This window comes from Meleagris gallopavo, chromosome 3, assembly GCF_905368555.1.
Source record: "Meleagris gallopavo chromosome 3, MGAL_WU_HG_1.1, whole genome shotgun sequence".
Lineage (NCBI taxonomy): Eukaryota > Metazoa > Chordata > Aves > Galliformes > Phasianidae > Meleagris > Meleagris gallopavo.
Window position 1 is genome coordinate 46,454,781 of NC_139406.1, and position 25,849 is coordinate 46,480,629.

The window sequence follows — 25,849 nt, forward strand, 5'->3', positions numbered from 1 at the left end:
ACAGTATATTACAATGCTTAAATATTTATTGCCAGGGAAATGTTATTTATTCCGCAATGCTGAATGTGCTATAAAGCAATGCTCAGTTTTAGAAATGAAACAAACTCATAGTATTATTAGTAAAAAATACAATTGCACATTACTGATTTGTTTGGTGAAATGGGGCATGCCATGGCAACATACTGGTTCTCCTTCCTAGTTGATAATTGTGAAATAAACTGGAATTTAAAATCAGAAATGAAGAAGCAAAACTCTTTGGCTGGCTATCCGCTATGACTTATGAAAATAAAGGTTTATTTGGGCTATATCCAAGTATGAGATGAAGATATTTATCATTTTGTATTTTCACTTCCCTCATCTACATAGCATGGAGAAAGCTATACTAAAGGATGGCACAATCTCAGAGCACATTCCTTCTTTATGGACTGCAAACCAAACCTAACACTGAACTGTATTCAGTACTTTTTAGTTTTATTAGACTCCTGTTGCCAGTTCACCCCATGTCACTACTACTCTCTCAAGACTTGAAGTTTTGTCTAGTAACTTCATGTACTGTTCAGAATGAGTAAACGTTTAAGCAGTGGTTGGTGATGAAGAACCTAGTACTGAATTCTCTGCCTGTGAGTCTCATGCAAATGTTCAAATAAATTCTGAAATCAGCAGTCAGCTCATTACCGATCAGTATTGGTTCATTCCTTCAAATTACTTGCCGGGAATTTTGACCTGTAAATTTTTCCTGGTACATACCTGTACCAGAAAATACTCATAGCATATGCATGTTAAAGAAGAGTTGGTTTCAGTATTACGGTTTTTGATAGATGCCTTGCTGCTTTGAACTTTCTCATGAAGACAATTTTTTTACCAGTCCAATTCTGCCTGCTTTGAGGATTACACACACACACACACAAATAAAAAAACAAAACCATAAAACGAGTAATTTCTTAAATGGCATTTCTGTGAATATGCAGGTTTTAAAACTAGATCAAATAATCAAATATGCAACCCAAACCAAATATGCACGGTACCTAGTAACCATGGACACTGCAGAATTTGTATTATTTGCAATTCAGAAAACTCTGAAACATTTCTTGTGTGAATTCTCCATTCTTTAACATGTAATAACCTGAAATTCATGGTAATATAAGTTTATTTTCATTCTGTTCAAGACTATTTTTCCTTTAACAAGAAAATAAAATTCACATGGGGCAGGTGAAAGAGAAAGAGAGAAATTAAGCTTCTAAAGATATCTCTTCACAGGATAAACTATAATTTATCTAGGAGAAATATGCAAAAATTGATTCAGTATTTCAAATACCATCTATGTGACCTTTTATAATAGGTATATTCTTCCACTTTTGATGTATTGTTTCTTTGCTTTTCTATAGGTACAAAAACAATGTTCCCATTGATGTACAGGCTCACCCTGGCAAATATACCATTGAAAATCGATATGGATTGCACTCCCTGGAGATTAGCACGTAAGGGAATGTTAGACCATTTAACAAATAACTTAAATTGAAATGTTGCTATAGATTGAGAGTTGCAGAATGTAGATATATCTCTTGGGGATAAGAAGTATCAAGTTTACACAACTGAGATTAACACTGTCTGTTAAATACTGAAGTAGTTCTGGTTTTCCTTAGTAGAGGGTATTGAATTTACCTAATTGAGTAATTGGTCTATATTATTCTGTTCATGGTTGACTCAGAAACATACTTTTTCCATTTGTTCTGAATAAGTACAGTTAAATATGAGAAAAATCTAGTTCAAGGAAAAAATATTAGTTAATGTTTTTCAGGTATAGAAAGATCCTGGTTCTTACTGAAAAGAGGAACGGGACTGATTCTCACTTGTACACACAAACACACACGCAAAGACCTTTAATAGTATTCATCTTCCCATTTGGAAATTTTTGCAGTAATATTGTGTCAAAAATCATTGACAATCAGCAACAATCTAATTTTGACTATCTAGGTAATATTTGGTACCCTTTGAATATATTGTATGTACTGTTTCTAGAGTTTCTGCATTAGGCGTATCTCCACAGAAGAGAGTAAGTTAGAGAAATCTTGTAGATTACAGATGAATAATGTCAGATAATTTTTTTCCTACTTCTGCTGTAATCATAATTTCAAATCTGAAAGAATATTTAACAATAATTTTTTTCATTGTTTTTTGAACATTGACAAAATTTAATGTCTAGAACCAATCCAATATCCAGAGCACATCTCCCGAGCTTTTACTTATTTGTAGATTTTACCCAGATGTCTGAAGGCTTTTTTGGTCTAGAACAAAGGGTTTGCCAAATAGTTGTGTGTGTCCAACCTCACCATTTCTATCGTTTTAGATGTGATTTTGATGACATTGCTCAGTACCGGGCATCTGCTATGAATGTTAAAGGAGAAATTTCGGCTTATGCTTCCCTTGTGGTAAAGAGTAGGTTTGCAAAATATTCCTTTTCTTTTTAATGCATATTTCCATTTCTGTGGCTCAGGGAGCCTTTACCCCTCAGTGATAGTGACTGCTCTTTTTCTCTTTGTGCATCTAGGGTACAAAGGAGAAATTGATGCAAGTCATTTGCATGCTGGGACGTTTTCCATGCCTCTGAGCCGTAAGTTGCAATACGCGCTTTTTTGACACATTCATTCGAGGCAGCGACATCATGACAAATGAATAGGCAGAATATTTTGTAACACTATTTGAAAAAAAAGCAGGTCATCTTTAGGTACTGAGCTCTTCCATTTCAGATGTGTTAATCTAATTTGCTGGGGGAAACGATATTGCCTTCTAGGTCTGTGGCTATTTGTTCACACAAGAAGCATCATTTTAGTATTGCTTGGCTGTGAAATAACATCTGTCAAAAAGAGAGACAGTTCAGCTCTTGCAGTACATAAAAACATCTCCAGGAAAAAAGGTCTAGAGGATGCATGTGTGTCAGTAGACTGCTGACTTAATAGATCTTCTCTTTTGCTATGTGAATTGCATGTGGTGCAAATGCGCATAGCCAGAAGCAAATCTGAATATGTTGGCCGTATCACGTTAAAAAAAAAAAAAAAAAAAAATCAGCGTTGTTTTTTGTTGTTTTTTTGTTGTTGTTGTTTTTTTGGTTTTTTTTTTTACCTGAGCATCTAGCTCAGAAGAGCTAGAAATCTAGAAATCAGTTTGAAGTGATTTACAGTATTGCATGAATACATGAATCAGAAATGAAAAGAAAATCCAACAATTTATGTATGCTGAGTGACATAAGGGCCCTAAGTCCTCATTGCAGTAACACAAGTAGGATGAGGGATGTGCTGCAAAGCTATACGAGAAGTCCTTTATTTACTAAAGCTCTGAAATAACAGAAAAAAGGTCACTCATAATATTACAAAATGCAAGGCCGTGAGTTTCTTATATTATTTGGAATTTATCATTTGGTAATGAAAGCAGAAGATACCAGTGTATCTGTGTGCATTGTTCACAGGAAGACTGAGCTACTAGGATAGGGCAGTTGTAGAAAAGAAAAAAGTGACCCTAAGTGTTATCAGCAGAAGTGTTTTCAGGAGAGTGATGAAAGCACCTATGCATGACATAGGTATAAAGCACATAGGATATTCTGTCTCAAATCTATCTGTAGATATCCCTGTTCATTGCAGGGGAGTTGGACTAGATGACTTTTAAAGGTCTCTTCCAACTCAAATATTTCTGTTGTTCAGATTATACAACATCAGGAAAGGTAAATTCAGGAACAAGCACAGGCCACCTGAAAATCCAAGGGAGTGGAGAGCTCATTTTTATTTTAAAAGTTCATTAAAAAGATCTACTTAGGCTAAAAATATGAAGGCTGAGTGGACACATAACTGTCCAGAGATGGAGCAAAGAGTTAAAGAGGGAAATAAAAAAGGAGTATACACTAAAGATCATTTGAACTGAATAAATCAGTAGTCATAAATAGAAGTAAGTTTAAATTACAAGCATACACATTATGATAAGATGATAAAACATCAAATCTGAAATTTTGGAAATTCTGGAATGAAATTCTGAAGGAGCTTTTCCCTGAAAAACTGAACTGGAATTATATGAATAAAGAAAAAGCTGTTTCCTTGTGATATGTAAGTGCCTGAATTATGTGACCCTACAATAAACTCTGAATACAGATAATGAATATATGCTGTTTCTGTTCATATCTTAAACTTTACCTGAGTTTGTATTTATAATCACTGGGCACTATTGCTTACTACTCTTGTCATGAAATGAAAGAATAAGTAAGCAGCCAGACTTTTTTCCCTTGTACAGTTGGTGTTACCCCACATGGCTTCGCTTCCAGGTTTGAAATCAAATTTATTGACAAGTTTGAGGTAACGTTTGGGAGAGAAGGTGAGACGATGAGTTTGGGCTGCACAGTTGTCATCAGTCCTGATATCAAGCGCTTCAAACCAGACATCGAGTGGTACCGCAATGGTGAGAACTTTTGATAAAAAGAAATACAAATTTGTTCAATGTAGATCTTTATAATTTCAGCATGTGTGAATGTCATGATTTAACAAATACTTTCTTGGTTTCATAAACAGGAATACTTTCTCTTTTTTTAATTCAAAGCTTTTCCAAATCTAGCATTTTGAAGTGAAACTAGTGTTAGAAAATGGAGGAAGTGTGGAGTGTTAGAAAGTGGAGGAAGCTGTGAAAATCTCATTTAACTTTTTTTTCTTTTGTAAGCTTAAATACTAAAAACATTTCATCAACTCTAACTTCTCTGTGACCCATCAACATAGCCTCTGTAGCTTTTCCTATTACATTTCTCAAGTAATTACACGAGGCTGTTGTGCAGTAGCCAACAAAAAGCTGTTACATTCTAAAGTTAAACTCTGAGAGCGAAGTTGGCTTTCAGCTATGACTGTCTTTGAAGATAGAAAATTGAACAGTAGGGATGGTCTGTTGTGTATTTCCAATCTATTTCAAGCTATACACAGCCTGAAATATTCAGCTAATTCTCATTACGAAATTCTCTAATTTCTAGGTGTTCTTATTACACCATCCAAATGGGTCCAGATGCACTGGACTGGGGAGAGAGCTTCGTTAACACTGACTCATGCGAACAAGGAAGATGAAGGTCTTTACACTCTGCGTGTTGTGATGGGAGAATACTATGAAGAGTACAGTGGTTATGTCTTCGTTCGAGGTAAGATACTGCTTATAAACCACATCACTGGAGAAATGAGGAAAACTTTTTTGGCAAAGTAAATCTCAGTCGTTTTAGGTGTTTATTTCCAATTTGTATATATTCTTTTACATAATACAGTAGCTTACGTAAAATGAATTATATTAATTTATATAAATATTTTATACAATTGATTTTAGCATTATGGCTTCCAAGTGTTATCTTTGGAAAAGCTGAGCATTTCTCAAGCTTTGGTATCACATTTTAGAAAGCTTGTAAACCATATTGGCATTTTGGGGATGAAATTTTTGTTGTTGATGTAACTTCGCCCTTTTTCAGCTTCAGCTTGTGAACAGTACTGAACATAATTCAAAAAATGATAATTCTATAAAGTAACTTTAAAATGTATTTTCCTAATCATCTCACACTTGCTGAACTGCAGATCAAGATTTTTCTGCTCCAATTGAGAGGTTTTCACTAATGCACAATGCTAAAAAAAATATAGTAGAAGGGAAATATAGAGTTCACCACCTGGAGAAGAATAACCACATGTACCATTACAGACTGGGGAATGACTGTTTGGAAAGCAGCTTTGCAGAAAAGGCTCTTGGGATCATAGTAGGGTGAACATGAACCAGCAATGTGTCCTTGTGGCAAATGCCAGTGATATTCTGGGCCGCATTAGGAACAAGGTCATCAGCAGGTGGAGGGAGTTGATCCTTCCCTTCTGCTCAGCACTGGTAAGACATGTTTGGAGTGCTGGGTATAGTTCTGGACTCCCCAGTACAAGAGAGACATGGACATACTGGAGAAGGTCCAGTGAAGGGCTGCAAAGTGAAAGGAATGTCTGACACGTGAGGAGAGGCTGAGAGAGTCTATTCTTTCTGGTGTTGAGAGGGATCAGGGGGTATCTCATCAATATGTATAGATGCCTAATAGGAGGAGTAATGAGTATAGAGTGAGACAGTTCTGTAGTACCCAGTGACAGGACAAGAGACAACAAACAAAAAAAGGAAAAGTCCACTTCAACATTTCAAATTTAAGAAAACACTTTTTACTATGATGTTTGTTGAATACTGGTACAAGATGCCTGGAGAGGCTGTGGAGAAGATATCCTTGAAGACATTCAAAGCCCAACTAGACACAGTCCTGGACCCCTGCTCTGAGTGTCTCTTCTGGAACACTGATAGGACCTGATGGACACAGAAGGCTCTGCCAACCTCACCCTTCTGTGATTCTGTAAGGAAAAGTAGAAAATGTGACTCCTTAATTTAGGTACAGAGTTAAAATGTTATTCCTCTGGGTGTTTGCTTGTACCATGAAAAACTTCCTTGTATTTCTATTAGAGCAAGTATTTCTTTAAGAAGAGCAGCGGCTTATCAGGTTACGCGCTGACTCTATATCTGCCCCAGCTGCTAAAAGCAGCTGAAGCATGTAATGCTAATTCAAAAGACTCTGGAAATTTTTGGCTCTGAGAATGTGTTCAAAGTGGTACCATGTTCCCAAGTTTAGCAAAGCTGTGTGAGATAACAGCCTGCTTGGAAAATATAACTGAATCAAATGTTTTTGTCGCCCGAGGAAAGAGTTTGCTGGAATGTGTGTGTGGAACTGAGCAACAAGGAGAAGAATTAGGGATTGTTTTTTTTGCCTGGCTTTAAACTGGGCTACCATATAAATAAATTATTACCTTCATTCCTGCTACATCTTCTAGCACTTACAGCAATGAAAATATGACCTGACTGTGAACCAGCTACCCCTTTCACAAGAGTATCTCACTAGCCAACTGGTGTACTTGCCAAATTCTAATTAGATTAATTATATTCTACTTACATTCTCTGCACTCATTTGGCCAGCATACTTCTCACCGTTCCTCCTAATTTGTAGACAAGTTCAGTACAAACTCTTAGCTAGCTGCTTAAGTGCAAGGAGCTGTCTTTTTGTATCACATGTAGAAATCCTCCTGCATTGATGGAGGTAAGCAGGGTGCTCATCAGGCTCGTAACACCAGGACTTGGCAGATTCAGAGAAAATGGGTTCCTCTTACCATGGTTACAGATCAGCATTCATCAGCAAGCAGCCAGGGATGAAATCCTAGCACCAGTGAGGCTGATGAGCAATGCTGATTGTCCCAGCTATTTCCTAGTCTGTCTTGGAAAGAAACCGTGGTGTCTCATGTTCTATCAAGCAAGAGATATAGATAATTATAGGGAGATAATTGAAGATGTCTTGTTATTACCCTTAATGTTCTTATTATTTTGCTATGTTAAATGCATTGGTTACTCTATGCATTTTAAAAATTATACCTAGTGAGCTGTAGTTAGAAACTGGACTCAAAAACTTTGGCACAGCTTCAGAAATTCTATGTAACGCAACTATGCCTAAAAGGGAAAATACAGGGATTTGTTTATTTTTTCTCTGAAGACTACTGTTTTATTTAATCAAGCATGATAAACACTCATATACGGCATTCATTTCTGAAAGCCAAAAGCAGAAAAAACTGGAATTGGCATAACTTGTAATACAGAATCCTGTAGCACTCTGAAGCATCAAACATTTGTAAAAGTATGGGGTTTAAATGGAATGCAAGAACAGCGTTTGTTAGCAAAACATTTTTCTTTAGATATAAACAGCTGTCTTGTCTTAAGTCAGGTTGTCTTTAGAAGTAGTAAGGCTTGAATAACGTTACTTGTGACTGTAGAAACTCTCTGTTCCATAGAGAAAAAATCTCTCTTCTTTAAAAATCTTTCATATAATCTTCTTGCAAGAGTTATTTTGCCCTACAAGAAAATTGCTACATCACTCAAGCTGAATTATAACTGTGTAAACAGTGTAATTACCAGTTCCCAGCACTATGCTCTGATTTTTAAGCTTTGGGTAGGATTTGTCTGGAAGCTGATGTTAAAGTGTGGGCCCTTTGAAACCAACAATCTCATATTTGTGACAAATACTTGAAAGGAACAATATGCTCATCCTAAGGAAGGTTATATTCCAAAATCTGTGGTGTAATTCAACTTCAAAAGGTTTTGATACCTTTTCAGCTCATATCCAACCCAAACCAAACAATAAAAGACTATGTGTGAGGGTATTTCATTCATGTGAAAAATAAACCAGTGTTCAGATCGGTCTTTTCTTCAGCAGATGTCCTTGTTGTGTGTCTGAGTGTCCAGCAAATAGTAGTTTAACAAGGCTGATCATTCCAGAAGATGACCTTGGAAAAAACAACAACAAAAATGACACAAAGGTTTGAAGAGAAGAGGTTTTGCCTCCCAGCTCTTACTGTAGGGGCAGATGAGATCTGAAGGGGTTGGTCAGAGCTGTGTTAATATCTCCATGGTCAGTACTTCCAGGAGGTGTACGGCAGTGAGTGAGATCACAGTGCTGTATATCCTGAGACTAAAACCTTTTGTCTGAGCCATTGCATAACTGCAAGACAAAATGTCAGTCTAATCTCCTAAGTAACATTGCAGGTAAATAGACTTCCAAGTTTTCATGCACTTTGGCTGTGTCTCTCATCTCATTAGAATCCACAATACTAATATATGTTAAAAATGCCTAGATCAATTATGTTTACAATATGTCGTAAATGCATTTGTAAATGCTGCAAAGTCAAAACCTGAAAAGACACCACCAATATAAAAACAAATAGTTTTTGAAGCTTTTTCTTGACTCTGGAGCAGTAGAGTTTTGTCCTTAAAAAATAATTATGAAAGAACTTTGTTTCATATCAGGAAATCTATGTCTCCATCCTCATAGATGCTGATGCTGAGATCCCAGGAGCCCCTGGCGCACCACTAGATGTGCAGTGCTTAGATGCCAACAAGGATTATGTCATTGTGTCTTGGAAGCAGCCAGCTGTTGATGGAGGAAACCCCATCCTCGGATACTTCATTGACAGGTCAGCAAGCACGCTGATGTGGAAAATTTGTATTGCTGTGCATCTCAACTCAAAAACCTAAAATCACATTTGAAAGCATGAGATAAAGTGGTCATTTTTATTTTCACTCTTATTGCTGGCTACAAAAAGAATGCTTTTTTAGACTGGTTGGGCCTGATATAACTTTAATGAAAATAATAAAGGCCTGCTTCACATAAGTACATTGAAATGATTATGTGAGATGCTGATCAGTTTTCACTGTGAGGCTCGAGAGGCCTCAGGACACTGTGGTGTTGGGGGCTCACAGGATTGGCTCTACCCATATCAATGCTCTCCCTCCTGCAGCCAAACATTTACTATGTACCAGAAAGCAAATTGTGATCTCAGACGAAGTTGGACTTCTCTTACGGGCTATTGTTTTTTGAGCAATTAAGTTCATAAGCATATTGCAAATTACATTTACATGTTTTTCTCTTCAACAATAAGATTTGGAAATATGTAGTTCTAAAAATATGACCTCAAGTTGTGCGAGGGGAGGTTCAGTTGGATATTAGGAAAAATTCTGCTCAGAAAGAGTGGTCAGGCAGGCTGCCCAGGGAGGTGGTGGGGTCACCAGCTCTGGAGGGGTTCAAGAATTGTGTGGATGTGGCACTGAGAGACATGGTCAGTGGGCATGGTGGGGGGTGGGCTGATGGTTGGTCTTTTCCAACCTGAATGACTCTGTGATTCTGTATGAAAATGGAAGCTGTCACACAGTGGTGGGATTCCAGAAGTTTGGGATTTAAGAAATTCAATCAGTATTTCAAGACCTACAGTGAAATTTTCAGAACTGGTAATATTTGTTTCAATTTTAGTACCAGAATATGTTATTAGTAAGATATGCCAATATATCATGCCCTCTATATACAAATTTAATAAATATAAAATGGAGAGATTGTTTTGTGAGAAAATTCTAACATCACAACAATCAAATATTGAACACTGTTTCAGTTTGAATATAACTTCTACTGGTTTGACAGTGTATGAGTTGTTGCCATAACTGTGGTGCACTAGGAAGCCCTAACTCTTTGACATTCATTAAATAATTCTAAACAAAAGATCGGACTAGACTCTTAAAAATAAAGCTTCATTTTAAAACTAGGCTATTGAGGGATGTTATCACAAAGTGTAATTGCAAGGCAAAGGGCATTTTGCTTCTTCTTTCGTCTTCACCTCCTTCGTTCTACATTTGCTCCTGAATTCAGAGCTTTGTTACTGAGTGTCCAACTTCAGTTGTTGTCATAGACATCTGAGAGCTGGGTTGGTCACAGATGATGAACTCTTCTGGCAACTGCAGAGGATCCATGTATTTCACATTCCTTTAAATATGCTGAAGATGACACGCCCCGGGAGTCCCAGAGCATGCTTCAAAGGGTTTGAACAGTTTGAAATGGGTTGTGCCCATGTCCCCTCTTCAGTTCAGGAAAGAAGGAGCACAGCTGCAAGGGATTTAGCACATTCCCAGATGGCCCTACAGCCCTGACCCCTCTCCTGCAGCTGCTTCTGTGTCACCAGCAGACACAGACACTGCTGAAGAAGCTGGGAATGTCCAGCCAATGAGCATGAATGGAGCTCTGAGGGCTGGGTGCCCTGAGCTTGTGTTTTTCCCTTTCCAGGACTGCTTATCCTGTTTGTGTTTTGCAGATGTGAGGTTGGCACCACCCACTGGACCCAGTGCAATGAGACTCCGGTGAAGTTTGCTCGTTTTCCTGTCACTGGTTTGATCGAGGGCCGCTCCTACATCTTTCGAGTCCGAGCAGTGAACAGAGCTGGTGTTAGCCTACCATCCCGTGTGTCAGAGGCTGTAGCTGCCCTGGATCCCGCAGACAGAGCCAGACTGAGAAGTAAGGTGTCCCTTCTTGCAGCTTCTCTGAGAGATTTAAGAAGTCATAACTCAAAAAAAAAAAAAAAAAAAAGTCTGACTCTATTTACTCACAAGCCTTTGGAATCCCACTAGAGGGAGCAATTCAAAAACAAAATCTTCTTTGGAGACACATTTGCCAAGAAGGAATCATCTCAGTGCTCTTTGCGCAGAGTTCCAACAGCTCTAACAGCTTTCGCTGGCAGCAGCACTGCATTCTGAACTTGCAGGAAGAGGGGAAAAGGCACAGGAGAGTAAATTGCCTGAGGCTTGTTTTTGTTCAACCAACAAAATAGCCAAGCAGACCCTGAATAGCCTCTCTCTGTGCCACAACCCATGTGATGACTGAAGTCTTGCAGTAACATCAGCAAAATATCAGGGCAACCCAACAGATTATTGAACCCAACCTCTCTGTATGGCAGTTAACGTTTTACAAGCCAAGGATATTTTTCCTGTGGCTGGGTGATATCCCAGATGTAAAGGCTTTGATGAGGAGTTTGCTTCAAAATCCCTTTGTCTACCCATATTGCAAAATAATATGCCTAAAATTCATTTATTTCTACTCATCTCTGAAGTTCTACTACTTGAAATGGTCCAATGTGAAAGGTGTATTGTATGCAAAGCTACAGGTCTCCAACAGTCCCAACTTGCATGTTGTACTGTGTTTGGCACTAGAAGGTACAGAGATGATCGAAGTTCCCATTCCAAATAAAACCAGAAGGCTGGAGGAAGCAGGTTTATCACTACAAGGAAATACTGTGCTCAGAAATGTGAAACCCAAGATAGGTGACTTTTTCTTCTCACTGGAAAGACTGGAAGCTGTCTCCAAAGAGGGAGTCTGATCTCGGTGGCCTGTTCCCATTGTATCCTCTTCTCTTCACTGTCTGTTCAATCTTTGCTCACACTTCCAAAGCAAATCAGCCTACGAAAGCTGAAACGTTGAAGTGGAGAACAGTAGCTGAGAAGATTATCTCTGAAAATATGTTGTTCTGGTTAATAGCTTGATACATAGCTGTGATAACATGATAATGCTAAGGTACAGAGAAAGCCAGCCAAACCATATCGCATGGGTATGTTAAGTCAGGCCAGGCACTTCCTGTCACATGTGACATTCATGTGACAATGGCACTCGTTTTGAAAGCTGATAATGTGAAGGAAAATGGATTAAAAGAAGAGAAAGAGCAGCCTGGAGGAATTTGGCTCTTCCTTTAATGAGCGGGCTGTTAAACTAAATGAACGGAGCAGGAAAAATAAAGTGGAAGTGAATTCGCTAAAACAGATGAACTGAGTGAGCCAAATACCTCTGCTTGTCACTTAAGTGACTTCAGAGAAATTTCAGGAAGGAGTATATGTCTCAGTGAGCTAAATATTTCTTGATATAATGATTGCAGAACTGCTTTCAATATTCAAGCATTAAAACTAGCTTTGAGTATCCCTCCATGAGTAGTCACCAATAATGGAGCTCATATGAAGCTTGAAAATGACAGTTCTGTTGATTTTCTCATTATTTCAAAAGTTTCTGAAGACTCATTTACATAATCTCTCTTGCATCTGTTTCAGGTCACCCTTCCGCTCCTTGGACAGGACAGATTATTGTCACTGAGGAAGAACCTGCAGGTAAACATAGCCCTTTTGCCTAGAAAAGCTTGGCTGAGTAACTAGGAAAACTTCCATTGAGTTCACTGGACTTTGGCACACACTCAAAGTTCTTAGAATTGTTCTTAGAGTCACTCAGCCTTGAACAGCTCCAGCTTTAGGTGAGGTTTCATTATTCAGGATGTAATAAACAAACATGCTTAGCATTAAACTAAGGACATTTAATACTGGTATTTAGATAACTTTAAACCCTAAGTCTTTCAAAAACATTGAGTGCTAAAGTGTATTAATGCTTGTTCTATACTTTAATCATAGTACTGTTTCTGATGCAAATGTGAAGAAATTCACACTCATTTCTGTTTCCTACTCTTCTCCACTGTATTTCAGAGGGTGTCATTCCTGGTCCACCTACAGATCTCCAAGTTATTGAAGCTACCAAGAACTATGTTGTGCTGAGCTGGAAACCTCCTGGACAGCGGGGCCATGAGGGTATCATGTACTTTGTGGAAAAGGTAAAATCAGAGAAAATCAGAATCATGTTGTAGCAATCTTCTTTAACATTATCTTTGCTGAAATTTCATTTCCACTTTCAAGCTAGGGTTAGAGATTCATTAACATAATTATTAGATTAAGATAAACTACTAAGACAGAGATTTATAAAAATGGTTGCAGAATGTGTTACAAACTGTAATATCCTTTCCTGAACTATGTCATTGACCTGCCATAGGGTAGACAGGCTGACAAACTCACTATAGTGACTAAGCACAGTGCAAAGTCACAGTTGTATGTATATCATTTGTCTGAGGGCTGCTACAAAAGTAATGCCTCCTATTTTATGATGTTGGCCAGTGACATCAGTGGTGGATGTTGGTGATATGGCAATAGAGGTTGAACCTTCCCACCAATATTCCGTTGCATTTTGTTGCCACATGACAGATGGCAGCAGAGGGGCAGTCTGACAAATTGGTATCTGACATGGAAGTGTGTATGAAGCAAAGGTGTGTCATTCCTCCCACTGTAGTTCATCAACACTTGCTAAATGTTTCTGGAGACCAACCAGTGGATGTGATCACAGTAAGGCAGTGGGTGGTGTGCTTCTCCAGCTGCCTTTCTGTATTTATCCTCTACATTGGCTTTCAATTGTACTTAACCACCTCAACTAAGGTGACAAAATTTATTTTCTAGAACTGAATCACTTTTCATTTCAGTGTCCTTCTTTTCTGATCTCTTCTTTGCATGGTTACTGGCCCAGAAATATCTTTACCATCTTCACTATTTTACTAATACCTCATGACTCCCACAAACTTGTTATCAATGCTTTTTCTGATCACTCTAGAGCTGTCATCATGAGAGGCATAAATATCTTCCCATTGCATGTTTTTCATCTCTCTAATGTAATCTGGTCTAAAGAAAAGAATTTCACTTAGCAACAGACTTACAGAGGGTGAATACATTAATTTTGAGTTTCCATATAATATAGCCTATTTTGATTTTTTGACAACCTACTGCGTGCAGAATACTGAACATTAATGTCACATATTTAGGTAAAGTTTCTCTGAGTATTTCAAATCTCACAGAAACCTGGATATTCTTTGAAATTATTCTTAATGCAAGGCAAAAATTAATTACTAATATTAGCAGTATAAGTGACCATGGTAAGTAGAACTTCTAGCCACAGAAACAAAAACAATTCACAAATTGAATGCACATCTTCATTAATCCTGGAAGCCACCTCAGAAACATTCTCAGGAGTGACACAACAGCATTTAAAAGCAATCTGTTCATGTGGATGGTGTTGAATGTCTGCAGAGCTTCTGTTGAAAATGGTCTGGAGGGTAAGATGCAGAACTGAATGCAGTTAAAAAATGACAATTCCTTGCTGTGGAGAGGTGTTTAGCTTTGGTATATTGATAACAGTAAGCTTGTATGTGTGATTTATGGAGTGACTGGACATTTGGCAGATTAATAAGCTTTGAAATACAGTTATGCAGTGGAATGGCTAAAACCAGGGACATGACTCCCTCTTCTCCATAGCAGATATACCTTTCATGGTCCAGGCAGGAGGCCTATGTCAGGTTAGACTTTGTGTTCAGAGAGTTTTGTTCAAAATGTTATTTCTGGGTTTGACTGCAGTGCATTGCTGGCACAGAGGACTGGCAAAGGGTGAACACCGAGATCCCTGTGAAGTCCCCTCGCTTTGCAGTTTTTGATTTGTCTGAAGGCAAATCCTATTGCTTCCGGGTTCGCTGTTGCAATTCAGCTGGAATCGGTGAGCCTTCAGAAGCAACTGAAGCCACTGTGGTGGATGACAAACTTGGTGAGTGATCATAAGTATTAAGTTATCTTCATGGTATCTTTTCAGTTTGCTATGTGGTTGTTTTGCCTGAAGATAGCTGCTCAGCTTCTAACTCGAAAATGAAGAGTAGTCAGTGATTTATGCCCTTCAGCTAAGATAATTTTGGATTGGGTTGTCAAACTTTTAATGTAGGGTCAAATGGCAGATACAAACCGAGGGAATTAAGCTGCAAATAATGTTATCAAGAACCACAAAGGCTGCAAACAGTGGAAGAAAATGACAGCTCAATAAAGTACAAAACTGTTCTGTTTTGGAGACCCTATTGAACATAAGCCCAGGCATAAGCAGAGTTTAACCTTCCTTGTTTGCCAAATCAAACAAACGTGAAAGATTTAATACTTATATGGATACAGAAACTATTTCTACTGGAAAAAAGTCCCAGATGTTCCCCACAACAAAGAGTTAGTAACTTGTCTACTAGTTGCATAGTAGATTTGTCTACATTGGCATTTTCTTCCAGAAGAGTAATGCAGATTTGAACCAAATTCCCAGGTTGTTTCATTCCACCTCAGTTTGATTTATATAAACTACATTGCTTAAGAAGAGTAAAAGAGTTTTCTTCAAAAAATACTGAGGATGTGTTTTGCTATTTAATATGGGCATTGCTTTCTAACTTCTTCTGTGCACTGCATTGTGTATTACCAGTGCTAAAACAATCAAGATCGGAATGTCACTCTTAATTATTTTTTTTTGGGGGGGGTGATTTTTTTTCTGGATGGTCCTTAATTTATTTCTGTTTATCTTCCCCAGATATTCCCAAACCTCCTGGCCGTATTATGCCAACTAGAAACACAGACACCTCTGTGGTTGTCACTTGGACAGAACCCCCAGATGCCAAGGAGTTGGTTGGATATTACATTGAGTCAAGCGTGGTTGGATCTGGTCATTGGGAACCATGCAACAACAATCCAGTCAAAGGCACAAGGTAATGGATTTTAAAATTTGGAGATTGTGGTCACCAGATGGTTGTTCAGGTTTTTGGTTGTTTTTTTTTGTTTTGTTTTGGTGTTTTTTTGATTGATTGCTTTTATGTATTTTCAGATGTTCATAGTACTAGTAGTAGTAATTGTTCTTTGGTAGCCAGCAGAGGCTGAAATCACTCTTAACTCTTGTAAGATCTTATAAAAACATATTTCAATGTGGTTCTTGTCCAAAAGTAATTTATAATCGACTGAAAACAATTAGTCAAGGGTTGTGGTGGAAACATGGATACTGGCAGTGAAGAGAAACAGCTCACTAGCTATTGTATCCATCAGTTTGATGAGAAATGGTACAATGAGGAATTAGTGAACTTACAAATGTGGAAAACTGAACTACATCATGTTTGAAATCAAAATCCTTCAGTTGGAAGACTGCTGTAAACATTTCTGGGCCTGTGTATCTAGCATGTCAAGAGGAAATGTAGACTATTCCATGCCAACAATATTACTTTCTAACTGCTCTGTCACTTGCAATTATCAAGATGTTAATGGATGCTCATAAGCCACTTATGCCAATATTATAAGCTCTCGTATCATAGAATTATAGAATCATAGAATGGTCTGGATCACTATTTTACTATGCTTACATCAAGTGTTGATGAAGCTTCATGCTGTTTTCTTGTTTCAGAATATAAAATGTGATCTTTATTCAGCTTAAAAATAAGAATAATGATTTGAATTACTTATACTGCTACATACACTGCTTTTGCTCTTATCACTGCATTTTTATTCTATGCAATATGATGCATGATATAGACAGGCACAGGCTGTGTGTTATCTAATGGTATTTTGACTGAGACAATTTCAAAGCATTAGCTGTAGCTCATAGTTTACTGGATGCAGTACATTTTGATGTTTTGAAATTCACTTTCTATGAATGTCCAGGTGAAAGCTAATGCTTTGGAAAAGTCTGGAGGAATGAGTGATGTAAGTTCCGTCCTGAAATTTTCAGGTTTTTTTTTTTTTTCCCCAAAGTAAAATTCTTATTTGTTTTATATGTTTTATATTTTTGATGCTATTTTTCTGCTTATATTATTGCATGATGTCAGCCTTTGAAGCACAGAATATAACATTGTGAAGTATATAATAAAAAGAACATGAAATAAAATACACTTAAAGTGCATATTAAATAATATGTTAAAATATTTTACAAAACACTTTTTGTTTGTTTGTTTTCCAAAAGAAACATTTTACGTTTTGAGGAATTGTGCGTTTTTTCAGGGGAACATCTTGGAAAAAAACATGACTTTTTAAAATGTAAATATTATATAATACAGCTGAAAAACTATACTAATAAAATAGCTTGTCTGACTTAGAACAATGGAAGTACCATAAAAGTTTGGACTTTTCTGGGGGGTCTTACTAAATGTCCTGTAATTTCTGTATACACTGCAGTTTTTCATTTCTGATTGGATATGAACGATGGGGACTTGTGCTACAGCTGTCTTCTGCTTACGTCATGAATGAATCCCACAGGCAAATGCAGACCTCATCTCTGCAGATTTTTCCATTGTTTCCATTAGGAAGGATGAATCTTATATATCAGCAAAAGTAATATAGACTCTTTATTTTGCTTTCTCTCACCTTCATATAATTACTGGGTTCATATTTTAACGTCAGAAACCAGAATAAATTTTACAGAAGAAACGCTTCTCCTACCCCCCTTAAGATTTTTCTTTTCTTCATAATACTCTAATAATTCATTTGCTGGTTTGTTTTAGATTCATTTGCCATGGGCTTGTCAACGGTGAGAAGTACATTTTCAGAGTCAGGGCTGTTAATGCAGCTGGACTCAGTGAATTTTCCCAGGATTCAGAGCCTATAGAAGTGCAAGCAGCCATTGGTAAGCTGTTTCCTATTGCTTTGTTCAATGGTAAATATATATGTATATTTAAGTAAGGATGTTTTCAACATCTATTGGTAACTAATTATTCTGGTTTACAGTCCTGTCCACAAATAATACTTTGCCTGTAGATCTTATGTATTGCATCACAGCCACACTTTCACAGTCACTGCACCCTTGTAGACTGTTCACCTTCACCATTCAGACTTTTTCACGTGTTTCTTGTGAACTGCTGTAGGAGGGCACTGCCAATTACACTTCATAGTCATCCAGGAAGAAGGAATGTCATTCTGATCCTCTAATGTGGTATTTATCGCCTCTAACACACACCATCCTATATATAGTCAGCTCTTAAGAAATGTGTTTTCACACCTAAACCTAATAATAAATGTACTTCTAGTGTGCTTCTTGCAAACTTTCTATAACCCTGTGTGTTCTTCCTTTGCTGATGAATTATTTCTGTTTGCCACTGTATGAACTAATCCATACAGATTAATGAGATCATCGGACTATAACAAATTATGTGTCTGCAACATCCTCACTGTTATCTATATCAGAATCACAAAACTCAACCTTAGAGCAGAGAGATGTGCTCCTTGGTAATTTTGTAAGACCTTTTTAAAAGAATCAAAATATGACGTGGAAGATCTAATACTAAAATAATTATAGAAAATGAAGATTATCACTAACTTTCCATATTTATTCTGCTCTGAAAATTAGACATCATTAAAAGAAAATAACTCGTGAGCATGTTGAGAGGTACTCTATGCATTTCAAATTTTTTGTGAGTCTAAGTGTAGCTTTTTGTCCATAAGAACTGTGATTTATCCTGGTTTCTTTGTACTGTTCACTGTCTGCATTTTATGCTCTGTTGAGTAAATGATGAAAAAATAATGTATTCTAATTCAAAATGTCTTTACTATTTTCTGGCAATTATAGGGGGAGGATTGCTTCATGGTGTGTGTCCTGAACTGAGTGGTAAAGCTGATGGACTAACAGACTGCACTACCAGCTGGGAAGGCATGCATGAGTCCTCCCAGCCTATCTTTGACACAGATGCTTTGCTAAAATGCAATGCTAAATTTAATAGAGACCCGCTACCCAGTAGCTCTGACAAATTGGGGAGTACAGGAGACAATAACTTGAAAGAAATGGTTAAAGACGCTATCATATCTGCACCACAAAAAGTCGTTGCTAAGCAGGCAAGTAAGTCTCGACCCGGAGATCCTTTGACAATGGAAAAAGTGAAAAAGAAGAAAGATATAGGTGAGAATTAATAAATAAATAGCTCTCCTGCTTTGGTGCATCCACTTTGGATGGCTGCAACCTGCACTCAGCTACACCACAAGCGAACGTTCTCTCCAGTGGTGCATCTTCCAGCAGTCATAGTAACTATGTGCTCAAGTCAAATGGAAGTCATTGTGTATCTAATGTTTGTTATCAGAGACCATTACACAAACTTATTGGCTATTGAAAGTGAAACGTCTACTCCTTCACTAATGTAATAGTTTGTCTGGAGTATATATTAATATATCCCGTACAGTATGTCTACACCACATCAGTAATTTGTTCTCTGTTGGGAGTCTTGTTATGTAGTTTCTGGGTTACGTATGTGTGGAGGAAACAAAATCTGATTGCAACGGTAAGTATGAGGATCTGTGTTGTGCAAAGACGTGTGAAGATCCTTTGTGGATTTATGCGTAAGCTACGGCTTATCCTCTGAGATGCAGTGCTAATGAATATTGCATTATATCTCTGACTGATGGTTATATGTAATGAGGGAAACCTATCAAGTTGAAGACACATGGACAAAATCACATTTTATGTTGTCAACACCTAAACACCCATTGCGCCTAAGAAATATGGAGCTTGAATTTCATTTAACTCTTGGTACTTGGCCAGTGAATGAATTTAGTTCACTTCCCGTGCCATTGGAGATTCACGAAGTGAGATTGCAAAAAGCTAGTTCAAAACTCTGAACAGCAAACAAGATACAGGGGCTGCACCTGGGGGTAGCAAACGCTGTGATAGAATACCAAAGACAAAAGTATGTGATGTAAGATTTCCATCAGATTTGGAAGGTCACAGATAGGACTTTTAACCAGTACATGATATACTAAGTGTAGGCAAATATTTCCCCAATACGTATGGAGAGGGCATTATAAGAAAACGGGTTGGGAAAAGTTAATTATTTCTCTTCTGTTGCAATTATTAGGAAAAAAAAAAAAAAAGTGGATAATGCTGCAGATTTTGTAAAGTAAGTTCTAGTAACAGACATGTTCCATTTTCAGTCAGCCTACAGTGCCTATGATCATGCTTACTTCCGTTAAGGTAAGATGAAGGGTGCAATGATAAAATTTACACAGTGTGTAAATTTAATGACATTAATGGTAATGAACAGATAACTGGCATTCTGTGAAAGGAAGAATGTGGGCCTACTAAAAAAAAAAAGGAACTACAACAGTTATTGTATCTGTGAAAAAGGATTCACTTTCAGCAAAAGAAAACAAATCATTGCATCTCTAACTTTTCTTGTAATGATAATTTTAGTTCCTCATTTATCACGGTTTTAGACAAGTTCATGATCACTTACATCAGAGCTGCAATTGCAACACATTAATTATTTCACTGTGTATCAGCTTGCTTCTCAAAACCCAATGATCTTGAAAATTAATTGTTATGCCACTTGGATTTTCATGTTTGCTTTATGGAAGCTTTTATCCTTCATTTCTCATTCCAGCAGAACTCCCCTTGGCTGCACAAGTATTTTCCTAACTTGGAAATGCAGGATGGGGGCCACCTGAATACGGTAACCAGATGTCTGTCTGGCTATTGAGATATTACTTCCTACTTACATGTTATTCATATTGAAACAGCTGCTCCATCTCCACCATATGACATCACGGTCCTTGAGAGTGTTCGAGACTCCATGGTGTTAGGATGGAAACAACCCAAAGCCACTGGGGGAACTGAAATTACTGGCTACTACGTGAACTATCGTGAAGTGATTGGTGGAGTTCCTGGGAAATGGAGGGAGGCCAACATTAAAGCCATTAGCGAGAGGGCATATAGGGTAAGCGATCAACTTCTGCTATTGCTGAGGGTGCAAACTATATTTCCAAAAGAGTTCTCAAAGTCAGATTAGGATGGTGATATGATTTAGTGCACAGATTGATTTTTCAAAGCCTTATATCCAAGGTGCATATTTCTGCTAACTTCTCATGGAAACATACCAAAATTATACTAAGGATCATAGTAAACATATTTGTCCTTCCTCTAAGGTTTATCTTGCTTGAAAGGTGGTACAGAAGTGATAGACATTATAGTAGTAGCTGTGACCTTGGAAAACTTTAACAGATGGTATTAAAACAGTGGTTTCGTGTCATATGGTTAATATGTTATTGAAACTGCAGCTTCCTGTACTGCAGGAATTCTGTGGTACCATGAAATACTTTGTTATTCTACTAGCTTCCTTGTTAGTGTTTGTCTCAAAGTGATGGAAATTGCTCATAGAGGTTTTATGTATACGTTTAGTGCAACATTTACCACACTGATGTTCTTCTGATCATCTTATTACTGATCATCTTAAATCCTCTCGTTTAACAAATAGCTCACTAAAGAATAGAGAAGCCTGTGGATAATACTATTTAGTTAACTCCATTAAATTCTTCTCTCTAAAATTATTTGTAAACTTGTCTGTTATTCTGGCACCAACCATAATCTGTGAATTAATTCCTCTGGACATAGGCTGGATTTTTGGAAGTCAGGCCCTCAAAACAGCTGGCATTCCTACTGGGCATGGTGGACCTACTCAAGTGCTTGCTGGTACTGGAACCAGCTCTGTGCAAGCTGGGTTTTGTGATTAGTTTCTAAAGGCCAGTTTAGAAGTGCAGTGCTAGCATCTATCTATCTGAGCTGCTTTGCAATTGAAAAGGAATGCCAGGACTGAATTTCACCCTGCTACAAGGACGACTCTTGCCTTAAGTGAACTTGCTGCCTATCATGAGACAGATCAGTATAACTGTTGAGCAATATCCGCTCCCTCCCTGACTACCAAAGTCTTTCAATAGGAATAGTTTTAAAATCTGAGCATGCTGAAAATGCTCACATATGCTATGTCACTGATTAGAGGGAAAGCCAGGATAGTTATTCCCTTACGTGTGATATCAATAAAGCTTTCATCTCTTCAGGCACTTCAGAGCATGTTCATGTGTTAGATGATTGTGACATTCTCCTAAGGCCCTAATCCAAAGTTAATAAGTACTATTTTATTGGATCTGCAGATTGAAAACCTGAAGGAAAACATGGTGTACCAGTTCCAGGTGGCTGCTGCTAACCTGGCTGGGGTTGGGACACCCTCCCTGCCCAGCAAGCCCTTCAAATGTGAAGAATGGACCATTGCTGTACCTGGTAGGATCCTGAGTGTAACATGAGGGTTACTACCATCCACGGGGGGTTCTGGAACAAATAATCTAAGTTCCCAATGTCTTATTTCTAGGGCAGTCAATGGGTACTGAAGTATATACCGAAGCCTGTACCTCCATCACATTCCTTTAATGTACTTACATTGATGAATTAAGCAATGCCCACATAACCAGTAGCATTTTACAAACAGCTTGTATTTTCTTTATTTTTACTGCTTTGTTTCTGTACTGTGTCTGCCACTGTGCTCCCTAGTTTAAATGGTAGACATAAAAACCTGTCTAACAGAGATGGCAGAGAGTCCTTGTAGCCTTTCTGTCATGTATTATATATTTCTTCAAGGCCAGACCTCTGACCTTTTAACACTCACTGAAATTAATGAAAACAATCTCCATTGGCTTCAGTGGACTTTAAAACTGTCCTTGAAGTAGCACATTAGCTTAATAGTTAACTTATTTCCCTGACTTGGGAGATTATTTGTAATTTTTGTTTGTTCGTAAATATTTGATCAAGATACCAAATCTCAAAAACTTGGACTGTTTTTTAGGGCCAGTCTTTTATTAGGTATGAATCGTATTCATATCTCATCTAGATCTGATACAGTGGAACTGCACCTGTTATGTCAGCTTTGGGTGTGCGATGTGTTGTTTGATTTTGTGTTTTGAAGTCTTATGCATTAATCCCTTTGGTCTTTATTTTGATAATACAATTGCAATTTTCACTCTTACCTTTCAGGGCCACCTCACGATGTCACATACACAGAAGTTAGGAAGGACTCCTTGGTATTACTGTGGAAGGAACCAGTTTATACTGGTCGTAGTCCTATAGCTGGTTATTACATTGATATGAAGGAAACTGAAGCAAAGGAGGAACATTGGAGAAGCGTCAATGAGAAGCCACTTCAAAAGAAATTCTTGAAGGTAAAGTAGTTTGAGATTCAATAAAAATATAACAGAATGATCTTAAAGAAGTCAGTCATAGATAATATAATCCTGTGTAGCATTTACTGAAACACTTGGCAGGCTATGTTGTGCCTAAGACACCCATGTATGAAGTCTGTGTAGTCAGACGAGGCAGTAACTTAGAAGATAATCTGGTATGAAAAAAAAAAAAAAAAAAGAGTGCCAAAAGTGCATGTTATTATTACAACACAGTAGGCGTCCCTGGTATTTCCTAGCTCAAAGAGCATTGCTACACAAAAGCATTACACAAAAATGGATGTTATAAATAATGTGGTATGTGGTTCTTTCAAGAACAAATTATTCTCTCCACACATTTAATGGCATGTAAAACACAACCATTTCCCACTATTATGTCACCCGATTTTGTGGAATGACTTCTAAATAAAGAATCAAGTGTATTTCAATTTCAGAGATACATCTGAATTGGATTCGCTACTTCTATGCTTTCCAGAGCATTTGGAAGACATTCACTTTTGGGGTTTGATCTTTTCAGGCATGTTTTATAAGAGCACTTACAGGTGTTACAATGTTACTGCAATTGCTCAAGACAGTAGAACAAGATCCATACAGTTAACTGCCCTTCTGGTTCTATAGAAGTGGGACTGGGACATTTTACTGATAATTTATCTACAGTATAAGATTGTGCTGTTCCAGAGGTCAATGGACACAAGTTAAAAACATCCTGTTCAAATAACAGTGCTCCTTTTATAAATAAATCAACGGCAGCTGCAGCACTGCCTAAACGTTAGCTAGGCATACAAGGAAAGCATAAATCAAACATATCAGTCATGCTTCTCTGGGACTGAAAAAAAGAAAAGAAAAAAAAAAGGGGAAGCAATATTTGCCAACTGGAAAAGGAGTAAAACAAAAAATAAAGAAAATATGATTGTCAAGCATCCAGACTGGTACTGTAAAAAGTGTGAAATTAAAATTGGTGTTTTGTAATAAATCATGCATATGTTTGCTTCCTGCAGATAGCTGGTCTAACAGAAGGGGTGAGCTATGTGTTCCGTGTGCGGGCGACAAACCAGGCTGGTGTTGGGAGACCATCGGATATCACTGATCCTGTTGTAGCTGAGACACGACCAGGTTTGCTAGAAATGCTTCCTCTTTTTGTCATATTTAAAGAGGTGCCTGTCTGTGTGATGTGTTTGCACACAGGCTGCACGTGAATCATCTGACCCCTCTCAAAGTCGAACATTCTTACTACGCAGGAAACAAGTTGAAGAATATATTCTTCTGCCTGGTCAGATATGTTTTAAGTCGGGATAGGTTTTCTTATTGTAACAACCTGTTCAGGAGTATAAAGTTATATGTATATTGCAATAGAACAGTGCATGAGTGGAGGATTTGTTAAGATCAGACCAACCAAAAATTCTACAGTTGTAGGCTTTTCCCTTCCTACAGTAAATCATTTGTTTATCTCTCTCTTCTGTTTAATTTATGCAGTATAACTGAGGAAAGAGTAAAAGAAATTACTCTTTACCCTTAGTATTTAAAATAAAGATTTAAAAAATGTAATCCTAAGATGCCTTGAACAGTCTCCCAGTGAGGCTGTAAACGTGATCAAAAGGATATCTGAAGACAGAGGTAGAAAAGAACTAGAAATATTTGAACCAGAAGACTGTAGTTACTACTAGTGGAATGGGAAGGAGGGGCTGGATGGAGTGGATGGTTAAGAAAAGGCAAGACTGCGATATGGAGATAAGAGTGTAGGCAAGAAGGGATTGGAACAGGAGAGAAACAAATGAGCTGTGGAAGGACTAAAATCATTTAGTTGAGAATAGATTTGGTCTAGCGTAAAAGGAAGATATGGTGGTAATGGAGATATGGCCTGAAAATGGTCATAGTGCGAGGAGTGTGGAGCCAGGAGCACCAAAGACTGGAGATGTGGGAAAGAGAGGCCATGAGAAGTCTGGGTGCAATGACAGCAAAATCAGAAGCCTGGGAACTTCCTACAGGATGAGATGAAAGGGGGCACTAAAGGGTAAATCTTACCATGTTGACAGCTGTAATCATAATAACAGGGCAAGCAGGATTGCTCATCTCTCTGCTCATCTGGCCATCCGTACCTCAGTTTCATCTCTCACAGCTACTGCATCTTTTTCCTTCTCTTTCAAAAATAAATTAGCCCTAAGTTCAGACTAACAAACCACTGAAGAACCATTAGGGTTGTTCGCATCACCTGCAAATAGAGCAAGGCAAGACTTAGAAACTGACTCTTGAAAACAGCTTAGATACTACAATAACAACCACTTCTAAAATGAACATCAAACCAGTATTCATACTGAACTTTTGCCTTTACTAATCTATTTTTCTTGAGGGTTAATATCCATCCATCAGATTTTTTATAAAACCTTGTTATGATAATAACATTTAAATGTATGAAATGAATGATTGATCATGCAATTAAAATAATATATGAATGTAAACTGTTCTGAAGACGATCATCATAAAAAAAAAAAAAAAAAAAAAGATTTTTCAGCAGTTTTCATGGTCCAGTGTGGCCCAAGCTCAATCTAGCACCACGAATGTGAGTAGAACGTTTGTTTTGCAATCCTCACAATTAGAGAAGGTGATGAATCTCAGGACTGTGACGCTTTTGCAAGCCAGGCTGCTGTTCAGCGTTATGATGTCTGATGGATCTCAAGAAAGTCAGGGAACTTGAAAATGATTTACTTAAACAAATTTGTTTGACCCATATTTTGAGCTCAGGTATGCAGATACATTGTTCACCAAACTAAGCTTCTTAATAGTGCTAAGAAATAACAAAAGGCTT

General features: G+C 37.7%; 1 protein-coding gene across 3 annotated transcripts in view; it reads left to right on the forward strand.

The window, feature by feature from the left end:
• Positions 1 to 25,849, forward strand: part of MYOM1 (myomesin 1) — a 79,827-nt gene that overhangs the window by 21,502 nt on the left and 32,476 nt on the right. Inside the window, exons 6-22 of one of the 3 annotated variants that reach the window (XM_085220824.1) lie at positions 1,386 to 1,478; positions 2,348 to 2,436; positions 2,549 to 2,611; positions 4,276 to 4,440; positions 4,997 to 5,158; positions 8,891 to 9,032; positions 10,695 to 10,894; positions 12,472 to 12,528; positions 12,895 to 13,019; positions 14,641 to 14,824; positions 15,614 to 15,788; positions 17,565 to 17,686; positions 18,626 to 18,952; positions 20,563 to 20,759; positions 21,970 to 22,096; positions 22,844 to 23,028; positions 24,045 to 24,159. In XM_085220824.1, coding sequence (XP_085076950.1) covers positions 1,386 to 1,478; positions 2,348 to 2,436; positions 2,549 to 2,611; positions 4,276 to 4,440; positions 4,997 to 5,158; positions 8,891 to 9,032; positions 10,695 to 10,894; positions 12,472 to 12,528; positions 12,895 to 13,019; positions 14,641 to 14,824; positions 15,614 to 15,788; positions 17,565 to 17,686; positions 18,626 to 18,952; positions 20,563 to 20,759; positions 21,970 to 22,096; positions 22,844 to 23,028; positions 24,045 to 24,159 — 2,528 coding nt within the window. The remainder of the gene's footprint in view (positions 1 to 1,385; positions 1,479 to 2,347; positions 2,437 to 2,548; positions 2,612 to 4,275; positions 4,441 to 4,996; positions 5,159 to 8,890; positions 9,033 to 10,694; positions 10,895 to 12,471; positions 12,529 to 12,894; positions 13,020 to 14,640; positions 14,825 to 15,613; positions 15,789 to 17,564; positions 17,687 to 18,625; positions 18,953 to 20,562; positions 20,760 to 21,969; positions 22,097 to 22,843; positions 23,029 to 24,044; positions 24,160 to 25,849) is intronic. The other 2 variants (XM_085220825.1, XM_085220826.1) reach the window with 2 other exon arrangements.